The 24,399-nt window shown below is 32.5% G+C and overlaps 2 protein-coding genes across 6 annotated transcripts in view; one reads left to right on the plus strand and one right to left on the minus strand.

Annotated features, from left to right (window-relative positions):
• The window catches only part of LOC106054470 (MICAL-like protein 1), a 51,983-nt gene extending 43,407 nt beyond the window's left edge, over positions 1-8,576 (minus strand). For 2 of the 5 annotated variants that reach the window (XM_056020566.1, XM_056020565.1), the window contains exon 1: positions 1,207-1,772. The gene's annotated coding sequence lies outside the window, so the exon portion shown is untranslated. Of the gene's footprint in view, positions 1-1,206; positions 1,773-8,421 lie in introns of those variants that run through there. The other 3 variants (XR_008776607.1, XM_013210350.2, XM_056020568.1) reach the window with 3 other exon arrangements.
• Positions 8,577-8,596: 20 nt separating this feature from the next.
• The window catches only part of LOC106054268 (WD repeat-containing protein 90-like), a 29,100-nt gene continuing 13,297 nt past the window's right edge, over positions 8,597-24,399 (plus strand). The window contains exons 1-28 of the mRNA XM_056020564.1: positions 8,597-8,751; positions 11,245-11,336; positions 11,440-11,752; positions 12,568-12,738; positions 12,832-12,955; positions 13,611-13,687; positions 13,873-13,979; positions 14,206-14,331; positions 14,599-14,652; positions 14,785-14,853; positions 14,960-15,070; positions 15,265-15,410; positions 15,702-15,759; positions 16,501-16,610; positions 16,806-16,967; positions 17,629-17,762; positions 18,183-18,302; positions 19,498-19,568; positions 19,662-19,826; positions 19,940-20,079; positions 20,383-20,497; positions 20,586-20,732; positions 21,149-21,310; positions 21,404-21,532; positions 21,940-22,067; positions 22,212-22,240; positions 22,663-22,839; positions 23,246-23,565. Coding sequence (XP_055876539.1) covers positions 8,742-8,751; positions 11,245-11,336; positions 11,440-11,752; positions 12,568-12,738; positions 12,832-12,955; positions 13,611-13,687; positions 13,873-13,979; positions 14,206-14,331; positions 14,599-14,652; positions 14,785-14,853; positions 14,960-15,070; positions 15,265-15,410; positions 15,702-15,759; positions 16,501-16,610; positions 16,806-16,967; positions 17,629-17,762; positions 18,183-18,302; positions 19,498-19,568; positions 19,662-19,826; positions 19,940-20,079; positions 20,383-20,497; positions 20,586-20,732; positions 21,149-21,310; positions 21,404-21,532; positions 21,940-22,067; positions 22,212-22,240; positions 22,663-22,839; positions 23,246-23,565 — 3,567 coding nt within the window. The 5' untranslated portion in view covers positions 8,597-8,741. The remainder of the gene's footprint in view (positions 8,752-11,244; positions 11,337-11,439; positions 11,753-12,567; positions 12,739-12,831; positions 12,956-13,610; positions 13,688-13,872; positions 13,980-14,205; positions 14,332-14,598; positions 14,653-14,784; positions 14,854-14,959; positions 15,071-15,264; positions 15,411-15,701; positions 15,760-16,500; positions 16,611-16,805; positions 16,968-17,628; positions 17,763-18,182; positions 18,303-19,497; positions 19,569-19,661; positions 19,827-19,939; positions 20,080-20,382; positions 20,498-20,585; positions 20,733-21,148; positions 21,311-21,403; positions 21,533-21,939; positions 22,068-22,211; positions 22,241-22,662; positions 22,840-23,245; positions 23,566-24,399) is intronic.

The following is a 24,399-nucleotide window of genomic DNA, read 5'->3' on the forward strand; positions in this document are numbered from 1 at the left end:
GTCTTGCTTTTTTAGCATTCATTAATATTAAAAGGAGGCGCTTTGGCTGAGCGGTAAAGTGCTTGGCTTCCGAACCGGGGGTCCCGGGTTCGAATCCTGGTGAAGACTGGGATTTTTAATTTCGGGATATTAAGGCGTCTCTGAGTCCACCCAGCTCTAATGGGTACCTGACATTAGTTGGGGGAAAGTAAAGGTGGTTGGTCGTTGTGCTGGCCACATGACACCCTCGTTAACCGTAGGCCACAAAAAAACAGATGACCTTTACATCATCTACCTTATTGACTACAAAGTCTGAAAGGGGTACTTCAATTTCTTTTTAATATTAAACTACTTTAACTCTATTTTATTATTCATTTATAATATAGTCCTAACATTTTGCAGTCGATGCAGACACTTCTGCTAAACTCTAATTTGAAGGCAGCCGCTAATCTAAGACGATAATCTTTATAGTAAGAGAAACTGCATCCAGCACGTCAAAGCTGAAGTTCCAGACATTAATCTTACAGTTTTTAGCCACTTCTTCCAATCAACTTTGGCAGTTACATTTTGTGGTTGTTGGCGCTGAATCAGTCATCTTTAAGCCCATAAATGGCCAGACAAGTTTAAAATTGTTCGTACCGATTTTACGAGTGCATAAGACTGTAACAATTTTGCCCATAATTTAAAAAAAAAAAATGGGATTCACACAATCCCACTGTAACGAGTAACTAGTAGCGAGATATGTTTAACTTTCACAGACTAACACATGAAACAATGCAGGCCATTTCTTATTCTGTCAGATGCAGCTCAGTCTTTATGTGTCACACTCTATTAGGACATTATTTGAAACATTTTCAATAGAATCTATTCACTTAGGGCTATTCCAATAGAACAAAACTCTTTCATTACAGTGTTGAAAGGTTAAGGTGATGTTTCTCGAACACTGTGACCTAGTGTAGCCTATGAAATCACACAGCGCAAAGCACAAGACATCCTGTGTATAAACGATATACGCACACTAGACGTTTTGTCTAATGACCAAGAACAATCATTAAGCACGAAGTATATGAAGTCACAAGACTGCTGTTAAAGAAACTCTAAACCAAATCACATTGTTACATTAAGAATGAAATCGTCATTAAACACACAAGCACATCGTTTGACATTTACTAACACTTGTCCTCAACTGTTCTCCATATTGAAAGGATATACAAACAAGATACATACCTAAAATAGTTTCGAAAAACAAAACAAAACTAATGGTTTCCTTTGTCAGAGACTAACATGTAACGTAGACTGCGATCAATGAAACGGTCACTTGTTGACAAAGCAAATCTAGTCGCCCTGAAGTGAGACCGCTTTTAAATCTAGAGCCAGCGCCAAGCTTCTGTTGTGTACGTGAAGACGGTAGCGGGGTTTTCTTACAAGGATCACAGTGTTCTGAGTCATAGGTACACTCAAATACAGGCTAAAATTAAAACTCTAAATAGCGGAACACTTAAAGAGGTCGCATATTTTTAGATCAAAACCTTTTGATAGAACGGAACGGGAAAGTCTACTGAAGAGACAGGTGACGTCAAAGACGTGTGTTCAAGGTTCAATTGTGACGGGCCCGGCGTATGGAAAATGCATTGCGTCGTGTGCTAAACATACAACCCACGCCATCCCCGATATGGTCCACAATCCTTAACCGAGGTCAAATCCAAATATCGAATCAGTATCAACACAATATACTGTTATAATATGATGTATACATTAACTTAAGCGGATACACTTTGTTTCCAAATCAACAACTGCGTTTGATTAGCAAGTTATTTTCATTACAAATCTTTTCATTTGACCTAGCAAAAAAAAACAAAAAAACAAAAAAACAAATCTACATAAACCAAGTTCATTTGTACACCTCGACAGACCAGATGCAGCAATGAATAATCCATGGGATACTTGCTGGCCAACAGACCCGCAGGGGCGGACTGGCTATATGGGTATTCGGGCAAATGCCCGGTGGGCCGGTACCCAATTGGGCCGGTAGGGCCATTGAACTAACCGCATGGATGTCAATAACACTTGTATTAAATTGTCAAAATATTTTGTAGTATTATTTTATAAAAGAAGCACTCCAAGCGTCGTGACTTACAGTCTCTACAGTGTATACATATTAGGACTACTCATCTTACACATTTTCCGAAATAGGCCTTATGTAAAAGCCTACAACCGTAAACAGTGTTTCTCATAGACTTCATCCCTTATTGGGGCCTACACACTAAGCGATTAGCAAGCAAAATGAGGCTTATATTTCTTATAAAGTTCACGTTGGTGTGAATATATTCGGATGAGCCTATAATAATAATAATTTCTTTTCTAAAGCGCTGTTAATTAACAAAACGTAGGCTTAAGGCGCTGAAATAACATTACAAACACAAACACTAAAGCTTAAATGACAAACTAATCTAAAAAAGTTTTAATCAGATAGGTCTTAATGTTCTTCTTGAAAGTAGTGTAGCACGTTGTATGTCTGAGATCAACGGGGAGTGAGTTCCAAACCTTTGGTCCGTGCATTGAAAAGCCCGCAGATCGTAGCTTTTGAGGGAGCAACGTGGCACCACTAGAAACGTTGAGTCCATTGAGCGCAGGGCTCTCTGGGGGGATATATGAAGTAATCAGTTCTCTAAGGTACAAGGGCATCTCATTGTTATATATACACTGATGACAAAGTGTTTCAACCTTGTAATCGATTCTCGCTTTCACGGGAAGCCAATGGAGCATGCGCAAGAGCGTAGTAGCAGAATCTCGACTTGTTTTTCTAAGAACTATTCGTGCGGCGTTGTTCTGAATACGTTGCAGCTTGACTATTTTGTCATCGGGTATACCACAATTCACAATTACACAAATATTATCTAGAGCAGTGTAACAAAGTGGCCAAAAAATATTTAGAGTCAATATGCAAAAAGAAGCACAAAGCATAAAAAAAAGTTTAGAAAGCAAAAAAAAAAAAAAGGTGAAATTATAAATATGGCTATCGCAAGCAAAAGATAATCAACAGCGTCTATGAATGAACGAAACATAACGTCATTTATTCCTGGAAATCAAGCCACATTATCCAACGAAGAAACACTAATGTCAAGACAATGAAGATGTAGACTTAAACCGAAATACAAAGAGACTGTTAAAATATGAAACAATCTTGGCAATATTGGTTTTCCACAATGATATTACATTATCTTTAAACAATTGAACGTGATGCCATTGTGTGTGTGACAAATCCAAGATGTAGATACAAGCTATTAAGAAAGCAGCAGATGATCTTGTGAGCTGGGCGGACAAAAGAATTGAGGATGAAGAGTTGACATGGGTGTATCTTGTAATGATTCTGTCTTGTACACAAGTCAAGGAGCTTATCAACAAAATCACTGCATATTAAAAAGAAAGGCGGATAAACATCATCACGAAGGGTACTTTCATGGTGAAGGCTGCTGATACAGACGTTCTACGGGTAATCCATTTGGACACAGTCATAAACAATGTGAATAGCTCTTTGATCGGGACTCCTAACGAGCCCTATAGGCCTACGTGAATGTGAAGTACATGGTTATGTTACTAGATGTTACCTAAATGGTAGCAGGATTTCGTTCACGTTAAAAAAGATCCAATTTCAAGTGTCATTTAGTCATACCAAATAGTTAAAAACAAAAGCATGAAGTAAATTGTTCACATAGCTGCTAACCCTGCAGGCTACCTACTATGAGAAATGCATCATGTTACGTAAACCCAGTTTTCGTCTCATTATGAAACTAAGCAGAATGATTTAGAGGATATATGGGTTGTAATTAGGAGACTGGATGGCATAGACATGCCCGGGACGATTTTGATACCCAGTCCGCCCCTGCTGAGACCGGGTAGCTTCATATTAAATACTTGTTTATGACAAATGCTTGAAAAAAAAAAAAAAGTACAGAAACCACGTTATGTGAGTTGACAAAAATTAAATATTTAAAAAATGTATTATACTGTCTTTCAATTAATAAACACACATTTCCTTGTTCGTTCAGTATCATCTTTTGCACCAGCTGTGCTCTGTAGCAGGGACACGATACATGGCATCAACAACTATTAAAGTTTCTATGCAGAGAACAATTGCGCTCTCGTGAGAAACGTATTGTGTGGATAGATCTAAGTTTGATATATAGAGACTCACGGCTTCCCGCCCAGTGTTTAGATAGATCTAAGTTTGACATATAGAGACTTGCGGCTTCCCGCCCAGTGTTTAGATAGATCTAAAATTGACATATAGAGACTCAAGGCTTCCCGCCCAGTGTTTAGATAGATCTAAGTTTGATGTATGGAGACTCACGGCTTCCCGCCCAGTGTTTAGATAGATCTAAGTTTGACATAGAGAGACTCACGGCTTCCCGCCCAGTGTTTAGATAGATCTAAGTTTGACGTATGGAGACTCACGGCTTCCCGCCCAGCGCCCAATTTTCGGTGACCAAAAATCGTGATAGCAGTTATCAGAGGTATGAGTCAACTCTGTGAAAGTGTTGACTGATAACATTGCTAGACTTCTGCTGATTACTTGTGTACTGTAACCAATATTTTGTATCAGTCAAAATTGGAACGTGTGCGTCCTCTAACAGAAGAGAAAAACATGTGTTTGTTTGTTTTTGTCTATAAATTGTACACGCATGTAGGCCTATAAAACAACTTTGGTCTACTCAGGGTGTTAAATGTGTAGAGGCGGTGCGCACTTTTTAGAATAAACAAAGTGGTGCATTTTACAGACAGAGAGCCGAATAACGAAATGGTACTCCTATTGAGACTGCTCAGTCTATGGATTTGATATAATTAATATTACCATTTCTAAAGCGCTCTGCTTCTTTGAGCATCAATACCAATAGAGAAATATAATATAAGAAAGGGTCTGTTTAATGTATGATATGACTGCACGTAGTCTAGACTAGCCTTACACTGACCAGTTTGTTAGAATAAGTCAGACACACGAACTAGTTACTTATATATATATATATATATATATATATATATATATATATATATATATATATATATATATATATATATATATATATATATATATATATATATATATATATATATATATATATATATATATATATATATATATATATATAGCCTATATAACTACCATAGCTCTGGACTAGGCTGCCAATAAGCCTAACAGCCTAACAGCTACAGTAAGAATGAAGCGATACGATTGGTTAAATACAGTTTCTTTTTCAGTATTGTTGAGGGAAGTGACGTTTGACTGAACTAAAAACAAAATCTCATAGAACCCTGTGTTGTGTTTTTTTTTTAGATGTCAAAAGAGTTTACTAACTAATTTATTAAATATAAATGTTTCTGAGCATTTAAATACAAAATGGTAAAATGTTTACTATAACAACGTTTTACGCAGAATTTAAATATGTCAATTACTCAAATTTGAAAAACCATCGGAGTTTCCTTTTAAGTCTGTAGACAATAAGGGAGAAAAATACAATGAAGAAATTTCACTAGGCAAAGTAAGGGCAGGTCCATGTCCCAACAACAGTCCAGTTGAAAAGCCCAAATGTTTCACAAGCCAAATGCATTAAGACCAGACGAAAACGTAGGCTGAAAAAAAAATGGCCTGACGTCTGAACTATTATTCCAACTATGCATCCTCCTTTTTAAAAAAAATACAAACAAGCAGCTAAAGTCTATTAAGACAAGTATTTCATGTCATATCGAAGTAAACATTCAGACCAGAATGTAAGACTAATATATTCAGAATCATTTTACTATTTCAGAAATGCTCTCGAGACAATTTATCCAAATGTTCACGGCCTCCTTTACCTTTTCTCCACAAACATGACAAAATAGCTACACAACTTGACTATCACATCATCGTCACTTTTTATTATTACAAAGCTTATATCAACTCACTCCGTCTGTATGGTAAAAAGTTGGTGCACGTTATTTCTACATTTCCAATCTCAACATTTCCAATCATGGATTAAGCTGAAATTTTGTACAATAATTTCTTTTACCCGACAACATAGGAATCACTTAAAAAAAATAACTATTGGTAAATATTTTTTTTGTTTGGTATCTTGAACAAGGGAGGAAATTTTACTTATGAGTATGTGTGTGTGTGTGTGTTTGTTTTCACAGTTATAAAAAGAGTGAAATATATGTAAAAATATGTGTAATTGTGTGTTGCATTGAAGGTAATTAGAATTAGAATTAATATGTGGGGGAGTATTATAATGTGGGAAGTTTCAAAGTGGAAAAAAAAGGGAGGGAGCTGAACCAAAATAAACTAGGCTATATATTGTCTGAAGCATGCATATCACTGATACTAGAATGTAAGGGCCAAGGGTAGGTTACAAATGCCAACCTTTTTTGCTTCTCCTTTTGGTAAAGCCTATCAAATACCTCAATACAGAACTGATCAGCAGTGGAATAATGATAGATTTAATGTAGGACCATTGGATTGGGGAAGAAGGGTCAGTAAGTGATACTAAAATTAATAGGACACAACTATATGTGTGTGCATGGGTGTGTGTGTTATAAATCAGTCAGTTTCAAAGGCCAAAAGAATGTATGTGGGTAGTATTAAAATACTGACTGTTCAATTGGAGATGCCAAAAAAAAAAAAAAGAGGGGGGGGAAGTTACCGACCCAAATACTATGTAAGAAACTCAAGCTTTATAATACCCAGGATGAAAAAAAACAAAAGCTGCAGCCAACAAGCAACATAGAGCCCCTTCAAATATTTGGATATAGAACTGAGAAGTTAAGGAATAGTTAGAGATTGTATGTAGGACTCATGGGGGGGAGGGGGTGCTATCAAGTAATGGTACTAAGAATTCATAGGCCAAATGTATATAATATTTCTGTATTTGTGGCCTTATAAAGCAGGCTATTCCAATACTAGGTAACATGTTCAAGAATTAATGGGCTAAAAATATATACAGGCAAGTGGAATTTAATGATTAAGTTTGTTTGTGCTTTACAAAATTAAAAAAAAACACATGAACACTCAAAAAGACATTGTGTTCAATGTGGTGACATTTCCACAATTGTAACGATTATTGACCACCGAAACAGTAGGTTTAATATATAACAATGTGAGAATTATATATATATATATATATAGGCCTATATATGTTCCCTTTTCAATCCTTAAGCCAATTAAGTAAGTCTTGTTCAGCTGATGCATGAGCCTTTAAAGTGGAAGCACCCTCATTCATGTGTACGAGGTGATCTTGCATAGGAATACAAAACTAAATGTGTTAGAAATTTGAAAAATGGAGCAATTGCCATACTACCATATATTATAGTATTTCTGCTATATCAGTCAAAATAAAAATGCATTGATTAAAAATATGATGAGGGTATCAATATGGGAGACAATTGGGAGGTTTCGATAAGGCAGAAGTCAATAAATCAGTCAGTGACAAAATAAATGTAATCAAGTCTAAGGTTTCTAGACCAAAGCTCAACAATGGAACAGAGCCTAGAGGACAGTTATATCTAATTTTAATGTCATATATATATAATTGATCTATAGTCTATAGTAGTTAACAAACACTCAGTATTTATATTTATATAACTTATTTAGTACACGTAGTACATGTCTAGTAAAAGAGCTATAATAATAAGAGTATTAATAGGCATAGGATAATACTTGATTATGATTATAGTATTATAGTTATAGTTACTAGATTCTAGATCTAAAGCTAGACATAATAACTATATAAGTCTAGTATTAGTATAGACATTATAGATCTAGATCTAATTCTTATTAATTATTATTTAAAATTATAAGATATGAAATCTAGAAGAAATCTAGATATCTATTCAGAACTATTCTAGAATCTAGTCTAGAGTCTAAATTATCTATTACTTAGTACTAGACTACTATTACTATTTTATGTAACTATTACTATTTACTATTTTATTATTGTCTAGACTCTAGAGTCTAGACATATAGATGATAGATCTCTAGCTAAATAGTAAATGTAATTAATCTAATCTTAAATCTAATATAATCTAAATTCTAATTTAAGTAATTTATTTAGACTTAGTGATAGTCGTCAATGACAATGACGTCAAGTAATGATTGAAGTATTAATAAGACCAAGTTCATATGATATAGATTATTATAGATCTAGATCTAGATCTAGTCACAGTCACACTAGTCACAGTGATGTAGATCTATCATCTAGATCTACGTCTAGACTTTGACTTTAGACAGATTCTATTCAGTCACAATTCACTTTTTTTAATTCAGTCAATGCACTGGTGACTGTTAATTCACTGTTATGCAGTGTAACAATGTTATTCACTAGTGACAAGACTCACAAGTACAAGTCTAACTATCTTGTCTAAGTCTAAGAGATTAATGATTAATTTATTAATATTATTTTTAAAATACTTTACCTTAGATTAGGCTAGATCTAGTGTAAGTATTCCGTTCTTTATGCAAATCATCAATTCTAGCTACTTTAATCCCCCAACAATTAGAGTCTACTTTAACTTTAACCCCCCAACAATAATATCCATTGTGGATGTTGATAACAAAGTGTCAAGGTAGATTACTAAACTAAGTGTGTAATTTTGCGAGACTCCGCCAGAGCGCCTGGTAAACGGATGTTATTGCTTCCTGGATGCGTCAAGATGGCGGCAAATGTGAAGTTCAGACATGTCTAAACTAATACCAGGATTTATAAGAGTATTGCTAAATTGTGAAGCTTTAAAGAATGGATAATCGTAAGTAGAATTAAATTAATGTTTTAAAATTATCCAATCTAGTTTTCCAAATTGATCAAGGTCTTAATTCTAGATCTAATAGAATCTCGATTTTAGTGACTGAGACTGAGACTCAGTCAGTGAGAGTCAGTGCCAGCAGTGGTTTGACTGGTCAGTTTCACTGCTATGTCAGTATGTGCCTATGCACTGCATGCAGCAATGCAGAGTAATAAGAGTATGCATGAACTATCATTAACTATGAGAATGACTAGTCTACTATGAGAGAGTACATTATGACTTGTGTTAGTACTGTGACTGTCAGTCAGACTCACTCAGTCATCAAATATAAAATAATATGTCAATCAAGACTCAAGACTGACATTACTGACAAGAGTCAAGACATCAAGTCAAGTATTAGATCTAGATTATTCTAGACTCTCTAACTCTAGATCCATATATATGATATATCATATAGATCTACTAGATTCTATATAATAGATCTAAATTCTAGAACTTTTACTCCCTACTAGGCCCGCAGACCCTACCCTGTCCCTAGCTAAAATAGTAAATCAGATCATGTACTGACTTAACAATATAATATAAATATATTTTAAAAACTATTTGTCTCCTGAGAAATCAAATTACAAATTGTAATCTGCATTTTCATTTGTTTCTGCATATTCTTAACTCTTTTTCTCCTAATCGATGATACCATCGTTGATTTTGACCTCATTAAATTAAATTAATGTTTAATTTTTTAAACTTGACTTTGTATTTTATAAAAAGAGCATGCAATTCTATACCAAGTCCAAATACAACATTTTCTGATTACAAGCAACAAAACTATTGAAGCCTAATCATAACAGGAGTAGTGAAATAGTAATGAGCAAATGAAGAATTCCTTCAAAACGTGGAAAAATAATTACGGAAACAAAGAGTTAAAATATAATAGAAACCTGATTCTGCATATCATCTAGTTACGTAAACTAATATCAATGTACTATCAAGAATAATCTAGATCTGATAACTTTAAATAGATCTAAATCTAACTAGTTACTAGTATAGTAAAACTAGTTACTAACTAGTAGTAGTAGATTATCATGATAATTTTAAATAGATCTAAATCTAACTAGTTACTAGTAGAATAGATCTAGTTCTAATAGAATTATATTCTAAATCATCTACCCTTGCACTCTAGATCTAGAACTATTTAGTTAAGTCTTAACTCTAGTTCTATGACTAGACCTAGAACTAGATTCTAGATTAGTAGATGAATCATTAATATAGATAATAGCCATAGGAGTAGGGCATTCAAGGTTCCATTAGCTAGAATTAGAAATATATGAAAAGAAAGTAGATCTCTACAAATCTATTTATAATAAATCTTGTATATGATTGTATATATATACTATATATTATATTTATATAGTTCGTACAACATGGTTTGATGATGACTACTTTTTTCATCCTGTGGGCTGAAGGCTTTGCACTGGAGTTTTGTGCCTCCTCATGTGGCTGGTGAGACCTATGTGAGCCCGGAATGTCTGGCTGCACACTGGGCATGTTATTCCTGCTGAAGCTAGTGTCATTGGCCTCTCTTTTTTTCTCAAACACTTTTCTTCTGCCAGCGCTGTTCTCTTGTCCTCTGCAATTTGCATGCCAGTTTTCACAAAAGGTCACAGTCTATGTATAAACCTTTGAAAAATATCACATAGATGTGGCTAAATAAAAAGCTAAACCAATCCTGATAGCATTAAAAAGATATATATGTTTGTTTTCTTATGATTAGAGGGTGTAGATAAAAAGTTAAAACTAACCATAAATGCTATTATATAATATTTCAGAATCTAAAAAGTGTGTGGTGATCTATTGGAGAATCCGATTAGATGCTGACTAAATAAAAAAAACTAATCCTCGTAGAATTAAAAAGATAAATCTAGATCTTTTGTTATTTTGTTACATTTAAATGAGTATTGATTTTTCTTTTTATTTAGAGAACAAAATACCAAAATAAATGTAAAATGGGGAAATGGGACTGTGGCTTTCAATTGGGGCCTTTGGAAAATGCAATTTTTTGTCTAGGACTGAAACTGATGATATGAAGAAATGTATGCAGTGTCAAATACTGTACATAGCTTGCTTTAAGATTATAGGTTGCAAAAAGAAAAGTAAAACTGACCGGGGGTGGAGGAACTGTCAACTTGGTCTTAGCCACAATCTCTGAAAAGTGAATGTTGCCTCAGAAAGTTTAAAAAAACAAATGGGTAATGACAGCTTGTAACTTAAGATACATATAGACCTAGAGACAACTTATATTAAGGTTTTTACAATTGTAATTAGTGTAACAGCAGTTTATATAGAATCTATTTCATAATATTGTATTGGAATAATGTGCTCCCCCTCATCTTTGAACTTGAAGACAAGCTTTATAATATGATTATCAGAAAGAAAAAAAAAAGGTACATATCTAAACATTCCTATTGACTTGTTTTGTTATCTTGTTTTTTCTTTCAGTCTGGCAGAGTCCATATGTGAATGTTTTTAAACACTTTAATTTGACTGGATGGAAAAAGGCAACAAAAGAAGGGGATGTTACATCTTATATGGTATGTTTTAGTGAATTAAAAAAAAAAAAAACTTCACTGTTAATGTTCTTTTTCAATAAGAAGTAATGCATTAATACTTTAATAGAATTTTTTTTTTCTTCAGGACAAAACAGTTAAAGGCACTGTGTTTCGTATTGTTGGCAGCATTCCTGCAGGAAATTATATTCATCTTCCTAAGACAAGCTCTCAGTTGCTTGGACTGACGGGCCGCTATTTTTATCTCCAGTTCAAACCTGTTCCATCCAAACATTTTGTTGTTCACATCGATGTTGCTACAACAGATAATCTCATTATTCGTATTTCTTTCTCCAATCTTTTCAAAACATTTAAATCTACCTCTACATGGCTACAGTTTCCATTTATTTGTTGTCCCTTAGGCAATTCACTCCCTTCATATGCTGTGGAAGCTAAAAAAGGTAACTTTTTAATATTAAAAAAAAAATAAAAGGTAGTTTTTTTGTTGTTGTTGCTGTTGTTTTTTAAGAAAAAAAATATACAAATATGTAAAAATGTATGAAGATCACTAAAACTGATTTCTGCAGATTTAATAGCCTAAGGGTTTCAGGGTGGGTTAACTTTAGGTGACCAATTTAAATCTTTTTGTTTTTTTTTATTATTCAAAATGTTCAGATTAAATAGTTAGATTAAAATATATATATATATAAATAGTATTTTATTCTGCTGAGAACCGAGTCAAGAGATCTATTTACTTGATTTGTTTTTTCTTTGCAAATTCAATTAAAGATTTTAAATTAAGATAATTGCAACGAATAAAGATGATATTTAAATTCTGAACACCCTATTTGGCAGCGTTCTTAAAAAGTTTCTTTTTTTTGCATGTATCATTACTAATGTGTTACCTTCAAATTATAAATCTCTTTTCATGCATAATAGGAAATAACTTTGCCATTTATGAAAAATGGAAGAAGATAATCCAGTGTATACGCAAGTATCATGATAGTCTTACATGTAAAATTGATTCAACAAAATCCTATCTTATATGCTAGCCAAGGCTGCCAAAAATCTTTTTAAAACATTCTATTACTTTGCCTGAAGAAGTTTGTTTGAGACTATACAATGTAAATTAGAAAATATGACATTTTTCCCCTGCTTTGCTTCATCTCTTTAGCGTTTATATTGCTTGAAAAATTATCCAAACAGAAAGAAACATTTTTTAATGTCATAATGTCAACATTTTCTAAATCTTGTTATCTTTAAAATGAAATTTTAGATCAAAGTGGAGCAGCTCCGTTAATCACAAAATGGACATTACTGTGTTTGGACTTGCAGCAAATTTTGTCAAGCTACCTAAACAGAAAGTTTCTTTATATTAAATCATTCAAGCTTTGTGCCAACATGCTGGTCAAAAATGTTTTTACAAGTGACCAGCTTTTTGATCCAGGTAACAAAGCAAAACAAAAAATTATTTTTTTTTCATATTTTACTATAGTTTAGTTTTCAATGTTAAACTTATATACATATTTCTACTTTGTAGATTTAACTTTACAAGAGGCTAAAAGGCATGGCTTGATGGCACACAACATCTGCCCATTACCAAGAGAAATGTCATTCCCTGTAGGGAAAGGAGAAAATTGGCATGATCTTTATGATTTGATAAGGTAAGGTAATTTAGTTTAAATTTATGCTTATGACTCTAGTTACTAGGGACTGGGTGGTTGAGTGGAAAGATGCTACTGCAGATTTGAATATGCTGGGTTTAACTTCTGGTGGAGATAATGGCATTTAATTCATAATTTTAGATGTGGTTTTAAGTCCTTGAGTTTGTTTACCCAGCTCTAAATGGTTACCTGACTTAGATGTGGAAAGTAAAGATGATTGGTTGTTATGCTGACCTCTTCTGTGACATTTTACATTTCCCTGGCCCTTTGCTACTTCTCATGTGATTAAAGAGGCAGATCCTTGTTAAACTTACAATATTGTTATTGTTAACTTTTGACATTGTAACAAGGGAAACTAACATTATGTTCTTTATAAGCCATTGTTTGTTTGTCCTTTGTTATTTGTTTTACATGTTTTGTATGTTCCTTTGGAGTTGAAGATAAACTACTTCCTAGGCCAAACTTCCAGCAGGAGGGAAGTGGGGCAGTGGACAGAGAATGAGCCTAGGTCCATCTAGATGACCGAACGACTGTCTAGCATGATCCAGCAGCCATCCTCAAGGCTTCTATACTATTGTACTTGCTCCAATAATTATTCCTAGGTCTGTTTCTATTTAATGGATTTATGAAAAATCTATAATTGTAATTATTTCAGATTTCCAACTGACTTACCAAGTCATCCATTTGATACCATACAAGTTGGTGGATTCCAGTCAAAATCATTTCCTTTTGGTATTATTATTATTTGTACACAATTTTGACTATCTACAGTACACATAAATACTTAACATAGTTCTATGTTGATAACAATGATTATTTAAACATCAAAAAGCTGGCTTTAAAATATATAACTTGTTTTAATTTACACATTAGCTTATAATTTTTAAGACTATTTATGTTTGCTTTTGTTACATCAGATGGACCTAGCATCCCTCCTGTCAAAGCACAAACTAAAACTGTGGATGTTAGTAAATGTGTATCTGATAGAGTCTCCATGATTCATAAATTAACATCTCCTAGACAGGTATCAAAGTTTTATTAATAAAATAAAGAAGGTATTTAGTATAAATATTTAAGTATTTCAACCTGACTAATGGCACATAATTACAAAGTATCAAGCACTGGCTATAATATACAACTGGAATCTAGTAACAAGATTAGCAGAAAACCTTTATAAAGGCTTTTTGGTTTCTGTTGAAATCACATTGGTAACAATCAAATAGGAGAATCCCATTTTTTGTTCTTCTTAGAAACCAGATTTGAGAAAAGTTACTAAAGAATTACCTGAGCTAGCACCTGACTCAAATGAGAATTACACAGATGAAATTCATGTGTATGCGCATCTTGAAAAACATAAAAATAGTAGTGGCAAGCAGGTATGGTACTAATTGATGATATATTTGGAAATATTAGACTTATATACAGGTACATCAAATTGATCAAGAATTTTCATGATGATTATCATGTAGATTTATTATAGACGTATTTAGAATGATCATAATTATAATTTGGTAATGTGATAATCAATGAGTCTGTTCATAAAGTAAGTTTAATAATGAGTAGCTAATATTTATTTTTCATCTACATATTTAATTTTCATCTACTAGTCAACTAGTTTTGTTATTTATGCTCATTTCTTTTAGAGCAGAAACATGAAGCATAGTATGGCTCCATCAAAAAAGCTTCAAACGTATAAAGTAAGTTTAAAACTTTATTTTGAATATTAAATCATTTGTTTACAATGTGATGTTTCACTGTATTTTAGAAGTAACTTTTTAACTAAAGCAAATAAAGTCACAATATTTTTTGAAGTGCATTTTAACCCACAGGCCCTTGAACCAGATCCCATAATGAAGTTAAAAAGAATAATTGGTTTTGGTGGCGCTACTTATCAAAATGTAAGTTATAAGTATATAAAAAATTTTAATTCCATTTTATTTACGCTATTTTTTAAATTTTTTTTTTTGCCTATAACAAAAACAAAATTGAATTATAATTTTTTAGGTCATTTGGTCAACTGATGAGTCCTCCATAATCTATCCTTGTCATGCTGTGGTAGTCAGTATGAAAATATCCACTGGTCAACAGAGGTTTTTCACTGGTCACACAGACAAGGTAACTTTGCTTACTCATCAGCTCTATTCCTTGCACTAGATGGGCATAATAAAAATGTATGTTTAATAGTTTAAATGTGTCCTGTCCAATCCAGTTAATTTAAACGTACATTGCATGTGCATCAATGACCTAGATGCACTATAAATGTTTTCTTATATCTTTGTATAGTTGTATTGCTATATGTATATCCTCAGGTGTCCTGTCTGGCTCTGAACACCAACACTAATTTGCTAGCCAGTGGTCAGACTGGCTCTATGAGTACAGTGAAGATATGGAAGTACACATCTGGGGAGTGTGTTCACACCACTTTAGTTCATGATCATGGCCTTTCATCACTCAGGTAATTACATTGTGCAGAGGTGAGTAATGTTGTTAGGTTAATAGCTTTTCATTACCATCAAGTTTGCGACTGAGACTTACGTAATACATCAGAATATTACTATGAAACAAATCTTTAGAATAAATAATAAAACCCTCATCCATAAACTAATTTACCTCTAGAAGATTTACATTTTCTTTAAAATTATTAGTCTTTTTTTTTTAAGAATACTTGTTATTTCTTTTAAAGTTGTAGAGCTTTGAGCTGTGATATTGTGTATTACAAAATCATGTTGGGATTATTTCTCTGCAGTTTTTCAAGTACTGGAGCTGTGCTTTGTGGCCTTGGACTAGATGGGCATAATAAAAATGTATGTTTTATAGTTTAAATCTGTCCTGTCCAATCCAGTTAATTTAAACTTACATTGCATGTGCATCAATGACCTGGATGCTCTTAGCTTTTGTTGTCCAGTATATGATGTTCATGAGTTGTTGTTTTTACTCCAAGGATCTTTCGAAATTTCACAATAATAGCCAAGGAATATGTTTTATTGGCTGAAGACTTTGTAGTTTAAATTTCACTTAGAAATGTAAAGAAGATCAGGCTTTTTTACTGGTAGGACCATGTGATGTTTGCAACTACTGACCTATTTTAGACCTATGCCTAGCAAAGTCATAACATGTAGACACATGTTTATTATGGCTTTTTGAACTATTGATTCATATTGTAAAGAGGCCAAGATACAGTGTGTGATGATGTGCAAAGTAATTCCAAACCACCATTAAAAAGAAATCTATGGATGGGGAGGCTAAAAAAAAATGTAATTGCTTGGCAAGCATAAATCTCAGAGGTTATATGTGATTTGTCTGTGATGAATACAATAGACATAAATATAGTAAACCCTACTGGAGGAAAGAAAAAAACAAATATTTAGGCCACTAGAGCATGTATAATAAAGTTCACTGATCTGTTTCAAACCGTGACTGGAGCACTTTTACCATACATGTACCAAATATTTCTTGATGCTTCCAAAAAAATATTATTTGATGGCATGAGAAAATGTTACAATTCCTTTTTATTTTTGTATTGATGTCCAATATTATTTGTTCAGCTTATTGTTGTGTGGAACACATCCAAAGTCCAGAAGACTACTGTATTAGCTAAGGCTCACACTGATGTGGATATAGCTAGAATCATCTTTGCACCTTTTGATGAAACAAGGTGAGTTAATAATGAAATATTGCATTAGCCTACAAGTACAAACTTGAGAAAATATAAATAATAATGCATGAAAACTGTTCATTATTTTGTATGAGATATTTCATATTTTCTATCTTGAATAGTTAAGTGAATAAAAATATCTTATTAAAATGAACTGTTCATTAATTTCTAAAAGTTGAATTCTTTTTCCTCTAGATTGGTTTCCTGTGGCAAAGATAATGTCAGAGTGTGGAGGGTCAAAGAAGGTGTCCTGCGGTCAGCTCCTGTCAATCTGGGAGAGTATCATTCTATGGAATTCACTGATATCTGTTTTGAATTATATTCCCACAACATACATCCATCAGTGAATCAGTTAGTGTAAGTACCAAACAAAAGTGAACATGTTTATATAAAATAAAAAGGCTATAAAACCATTATAGCTTACTTTTTAACATTAACTGAGTTAAAAATACATATACATCCACTAATTGATTTTCCATTACTAGTCCAAAAACATTTTTTTTTTTTTGATTTAAAAACTTTATATACAGAGAACTAAGAAAGTCACCATTCACTGTGTTCCAGTCAGAATAATACTTTGGAGCAATAAAGATTAAATTTGATTTCAATTATTGTCTGGATATCTCTAATTGTTATCATCTGTGACATCTGCTTGTACCATTAGGGCCAAATTAGAGAAAGATTCAATATAAATACATTTTCTTTTTACAAAAAAAAACTTTAAATAACATAATGTTTTTAATATATAAAGTTTTACTTTTTTTTTGTTTTTGAAATATAAAACATTAGGGTTATGGTTAGGTTTTTAAATTTTGTACTATTTTATAATTTGGATAAATTATAAGCAATGTCCAATATGACAAACACAAGTGGATCATTTTTGAGAAATAACAAGTCATTTTTCCCATACATCTAAAGAGGCATTCAAACTTTATAATTACTACATTAATTTATTTCATTATTTTTATTGAAGCATGGACATGGCCACTAACTGATATTTTGATGTATTCAAACATAGCTATGCATGCACCAAATCTGGACATATTTTTGAAATAGACTACAGTAAACTAGCCATACATCATGTTAGAAGACTTTTACCATTACACAAACGACCTGGGAAGTCTACCAAGCTCAATCCTGATGCTGATTCAAGTAAGAACTTAGATATCTGAAAGGATTTTTTTTTTTAAATCTTGAAATGTTTGGATTTATATAGGATATTGTTGGTTGACTTTCGTAAAGAATTTGAGTTCTGTGGTTATTCCTGAAACCTGGTAAATGTTTCAGTTGTTACAAATTGAATTGTTTAGCAATTATGCTATACACCAGCGATATTTGTGAATGGGAGTGTCTCTGCAAAATAGGGCTCCACAGTCACATGAAAAAGTGTTTAAGATGAACCATGGTCGTTCTACGACTGAAGAAGGCCAACTATATGCATATGCTATACACTGAAATTCTAAAAATTGATTTGACCTGCACAGTAGTCTTAAAATGGATTTTTTAAAATACTAAACTGTTTCTTGTAAATTTTGGATCAAACAGTAATCAAAGTAGTCTTTAATCTTTAAGGTGCTGCCACAATGTCCATCAACTCTATCCACCTGAATGATACTTTCTGTGTGACTGGCTCTGATGATGGTTACCTGAGGTTGTGGCCATTGGACTTTGCTCATGTTTACCTTGAGGCAGGTAAAAAGTCCACATTGTTTTCCATTGCCGAGACTCGTCTATTTCAGGAACCTAGCATTACAATTTTAGGTTTTAAAGAAAACACACTTGATTAATATATATTTTAAATCATGTAAACCTACAACTATTGCTTGTATTTATTGCATGTATTTATTAAATATGTTGCTTGGATTATAGGGCTTTCAAATATTTTTATTTAATTTGAGACTCATATGACAATAAGCTGTAAAAACAAAAGTTAGTAATAGCATGTCAGTTTAATTTAAAACGCAACTAAACATCTAATGAAAACCACACAAAATCAAGCCGTTGTAACAATAAATTTTCTCTATATATGCACAGCAAAATAGAAAGAATAAAATTACAAATTTAATTTACTTTGATAATAGAAAAATAATATTCTTCTGTTGCAATTTAAGTAATAGCTAAGAATTTAAGAAAAAATAAAATGTGATTATCAAACATGTAACTCAGTATTAGGTAACAAGAATGAAGAAGAAACAAAAAGCTAGACAACTCATACTTTTTGTATTTATAACTATTGTTTTTATTTTCTAATGTATCCAATCAAAGAAAAAAAACTGTATATTTACTTTCTGACTCTATACTGTTCTGGAAAAGGAAGAAAATGTTTTGATGAAATGATTCAAAACAATAAATTTAAAAAACAAATGAAGTAGAACTTGGTGGGTTGTAAATGAATTATTAACTGTTCAAGAAGATCAATCAGACAGTATTGACTGCATGTGTACAAATAGAAAAATGGATAAAAATGACTAACTATTTCAAGTGAAGCCATATTAGTAGCATAGCTAACCATTCATTCTTCTTACAGTCAATCACATAGATTTCAATTTTTTTTCTTTTACTGATTGATTTAATGCTGGTATGTACTGGCTAAAATATTTTGTTTTTGTTTCTTTTTTTTTGTTTAAATTGCTTACTTATCAATGTGGAATAATTCTTGTTTACTTTATATTTACATTTTCATTATTTAACTTTAAAAAATTTCTGTTGCATTACTATCTGCCACTCTCATTCATTGAAGTTTTAGAGAAATCATTAATAAAAAAAGCAAATGATGTTTGAGAACATGTAAATTTTAATGTCCCAATTTGTATTACAATATTGTACTATTGTTACTGTTATTCTTTGAAAAGAAAGGGGATTAAAGAAAGTTTTATTTCCATTGCAGAGCATGAGGGTCCAGTCACTATTACAAGATTGTCTGCTGATGGATTAAAAATAATTGCAGGAACAGCTTCGGTAAAGAAAATATATTACACTCATTTATTTTGTTATAATTTACTATCCTACAAAGTTTTTTTCTCTTACATTATATGTCAGAATTTGTTGTAGGGAAACTTGGGTGTTCTTGATGTAACAACCAGACAGTACACAACTCTCATGAGGTCACACACTGGAAGTGTTCTGTGCTTTGCTCTTGACCCAGTACGTAAGCAATTGGCCACAGCATCAGCAGACAACACCATCAGAGTCTGGGATGTGGAAAGTTTACAGCAGGTGATAACAAATAGTACTTGACATAACCAATGTAGCAGAGAAATAAAAAAAAAAGATACAAGTTCATGTACATTTGACATTTTCTAGAAACTCTTTTTTTTTTTCATGAACAGCTCTATGACTTCAGTGCCCCAGATGAATGTCCTTGCAGTATAAACTACCATCCTCATAGGCAGATTTTTGCATGTGGATTTCACAATGGCACTATTAGAATTTTCAATGTAGAGACAACATCTTTACTTGCTGAACACAGGTGGGTTTTATTTAAGGTGTAAACCCTAAATTTAGTTGATCATGGTTGATTCAAATATATTTTGTCACAGTAGTAATAAAAAAAACAATTGAACATAAACAACATTTTAAATCATATAGTTTTAGAGAACTTGCCATTGGCTAATTTAAAACTATAATTCTTTTACCATTGGTTAATTTGAAACTAAAATTCTTTGGTAGAGCTTAAGGATTCATTGTTTTTGCACAGTAACTTGTCTAACTTTGTAGTCTAAAAAGAAAATACAACTATTTTATAACGAAACATAATATTCTTTTCCCTCAGGCAGCTGAGAGGTCAAGTGACGGGACTAGTGTACTCCCCTGATGGGAACAGACTTTATGCAAGCTGTTCTTTGGGAGTTGCTTCAGTTTTTGATGCCTCCTCATTAGATTACAAGGTAACAATGGTCATGTTAGTAAAAGTATGAAGTTTTCATTTTGATATACATGTTAGTTAAGCTCAATATCTAAACTGTATGTGGTCAGGTTATACGAGTCATCGCAGGCCTAGTAGCCAAAGGGAATAAATATGGACCACAAGCTTTGGCAGTGAGCTCATGTGGCAGGAGAGTCGCATTCGTGGGTCCCACAGAGTTGACTGTGACTGTAGCTGATGCCAAATGTTTAGACGAGGTGAGACTGATAGTTTATTCTTTTTGTAATGTTAAAACTTTTCTGGACCACAGCGCACACACTTGTACATGAGACTTTGCAAGAAACAAAGTCATTTTGTTTTTTTAAACATCATTTTATAAGCTGGAAACTCCAATAGTGGAGTAACTCATTGGAACATATTTTGGTTAATCAGAATAAACACTCACAACTTTTAAGATGGATTTGTTAACAGCAATAAGAATAAATCATTATTCTGAAAAAAAAAAGATTTTTTAAACTGTTTCCATTGTTTGTTGTTTATGGTTGTTATTTTTTGTTTTCAGACCCTGTTCTAATGTAAAATGTACTTTTGTTTTGGTTACTTAATAGCCTTGATTAAAAATAAACTTTTTGATAGTTGTATTTTAAAATGAACTTGCCTTTTATTTTAACAGCTTGTTAGAATTGATGTTTCTAATATGAATGCTGGCATTTCCAACTTAGACTCTGCAGAGAGAGTCACCTTTTCTCCTGCCAGTCTGGGCCACTTGATAGTTACAACAGCTAACAATAAACTCATCAAGTATGATGCTAGAACAGGTCGTTTGATTCAGGAGGTAAATGATCAAGTATGCAAACAGTTTAAGAAAAAAAAAAAGGTAAAATACATTATATATGACATGACAAAAAAACTCAAAATGTACTTTCAGATCGACCACATTAACAGGTCAGGTTGCAGTGCCCTAACAGTTTCTGACTGTGGGCATTATTTGGCCACTGGAGGAGATAAAACTATTAAAATTTGGGACTACGAACTGAACTTAGATATTAACTTTCAGGTAATGTGGAGAAGAGTTTGTTCATTGTGAGGCAACTAAATCTAAGCAAGATTGTTGTTCAATATCTTCTTTTCAACATATTGTATTTGATTGCTAAATATTTAAAACTGCCTCTTAATACTTAGTGGCACATGTGAGTGAAATTGATCTCTCATCAACATTCAAATGGTGAATTATGACCAAAACATAAAGCAACTACATTTACTCTCTCTTTCAAATGTCTGATACAGAGTTCATCCTTAAAGCTTGAATTTCATATCCTAGTCATCTATAGGATTCCAACTAGAGATCCTGGATTAGGATGCTAACCTTCCTGTTGTGACAATCTTAAAACTAATTAATCTCTATTAAATTAGGAATTGTTTCAAACAAAAAATAAGAATTCTTCAAGTTGTTTTTTTTTTCAGGTTTTTATTGGTCATAGTGAAAATGTAAGCAGAATACTGTTTACTCCAGATGGTCTGAATCTGATAAGCTCAGGGGAAGCTATCTACATCTGGAATTTTCTAGTCAAAAGATCTGCAACACCGCCAATGTAATTTCTAAGTAAATTTCTTCACCAAGTACAGTTGATAGTGCTTTAGTGTTGTTTAATAAAATAAAGATTAACAAAAAAATATAATTTTGATATTTTACATTTTTGACATTTTGACTATTATTTATTATTATTTTTTTCTAGAGAAGGACGAATGTTACCTTTAGATGAAGGTAAGTCCAGAATATATTTGATGACTAATGTCCAAAGTTAGCCATAGATGCTTTGTGTAGATGAAGAAATAACAGAATTGATCTTTATGAAATAAAACAGTTTAATTTCTAAAGTAGAAATAAAGAGATTGAACACACACTATAAACACACAATATAACTTATTTTTCAATAATAGATTCACAAAAGTATTTAACATGAAGTCTGAAACTTATTAACTGATCACTGCTTATTGTCTTCCCTTGTACTTATATTTATCTCTAAAATTAGCATCTCTATCATACAGAAAAGAATGATAATTTTCTGTTGGAAGGATCCTTGATATTTTAGTTCTTTTGGGAATTTATTGTATTTATTTATTTTTGTTTCAACAATTATTTTTTTCATTTTGTATTTATGGATTACTATGATCTAAATATTTCAGAGGTGCTATCACAAGCAGAAGGTTTTGATTTCAGTGATGAGAAATTGAGCAATGTGAAACATAAACCCAGTTTTCCTTTAAAGCATAAACCCAGTTTTCCTCAACCCAAACCCACCAGATTGATTTCACCAAGATCTGACGACATAGATGGACTTAGTTCTATTGATTCGGACAGTAGTAAGTTAAAATACAGTAAGGAAAATAAATTATTAGGAAACATAAAATATAAATAACATAAAAACCATAAGTTCTTGACTTTAAAAATAATGTATTTTAAATACTCATAGAATAAGATAGCTATAAGGAACTGTGTAAGCCCCTTTAATTAACCTTATAATTTACAGTATGCTTTCAAAACAAACTGTTCAAAATTGGCAGACTAGTTATTTCAAATGCAAGTTGTAGATCCAATGAAAATGTTTACTAGCTTTCTCATGAGACTTTGCTATTATAATTACTTGAATAATACATGAAGCTCATTAGGATTTATGGGGTTGAACTTGAGATAATTTTGGCTCATCTTTATGTATTTTGTTTAAAAATATTTTTTAAAAAACTTTTTGATTTACTTGGTTTGCAACAGAGTCTGAGGATACTTTAACCCAGTGCAGTGTGTCCTCACAAAGCCTAAAGACGACATACTTTCAGAAAGCTAAAGATTTGTCTGGACTCAACCATAGCATTTTAAAAGGAGGCCAACAGGTGGTTGGTGACAAGGACATATCCAGTCTGACAGAGTCCCTCGGGGGCAATGCCACGTTGGTGCCAAATAGACCACAGCCAACATCTGTCCACAAATCAACTGTGAAAGTTAAAGACAATGGTGTCAGAAGTGATCCATTCTATCAGCCCTCTGTCTTTGTTCACTACAAGCAGAGAGAGAAAGCTTCCAGCTTAGCTCAGGTGAGATTTTCAAATATATGATGTTGCACTTAACAGACCAAATACTTATATATGGTTTAATAGCATCACAACTGGAAGGGGAAAAAAGGAAAACTATTAGACATGCTTTAAAAAAAAACTAGTTCAGAAAAATGATTAGGCTTAGCATAAATTATATAATTTCTAATTGACTCCCTTTACATGATAACTATTCTGTGTAGAATCTCAAATCTTCAAGAAGATAATTAAAACCTTGATGTGTACACCATGTTACAGTGTTAATTAATAATATACTATTTAGAATGTATTCATTTCACCTAAAGGAAAGAAATAGAGAAATTAACTGCTGCCTAGTTGTAGTCCTAATTTGTCTTATCTCCCTGTATGTCTTCTGAACATGGGTGGCTCCTCAGTAAACTATCAGTTCAAATATAAAGGTCCTGAATATGTTTTTGATCTTAGGTGAAAAATAAAAAAAAAAATTTCTGGGGGGAAGGATACATTGCCTCAGAGTCTACTCCGTTCTAGTAGGTGCCTAGGAGCTTGTCATTTAGAAGGCATTTAGTCATTTCCCTCAACATATCACCTTGTAAATCCTTGAACATGTTTTATTCAAAACCTTTCTGCACTTCGAGGTCCAATAAGTTTTCAAAACTACTTCATCAACTGATTAGTTTAATGAACTGTAGGAAATAAATGAACTTGTTGAAATATTATTTTTGCATCATAATTCTTTGTAATATTTGTTTTACTAAGGGAAGATACATCATTTGTAAGTTTTAGATGAGCCCTCAGAAATGAAGAGTATTATATCTATGCTAAACCTCAAAACAACAGGGGATTATTAATATATAC

Source organism: Biomphalaria glabrata, chromosome 2, assembly GCF_947242115.1.
Source record: "Biomphalaria glabrata chromosome 2, xgBioGlab47.1, whole genome shotgun sequence".
NCBI classification, from domain to species: domain Eukaryota; kingdom Metazoa; phylum Mollusca; class Gastropoda; family Planorbidae; genus Biomphalaria; species Biomphalaria glabrata.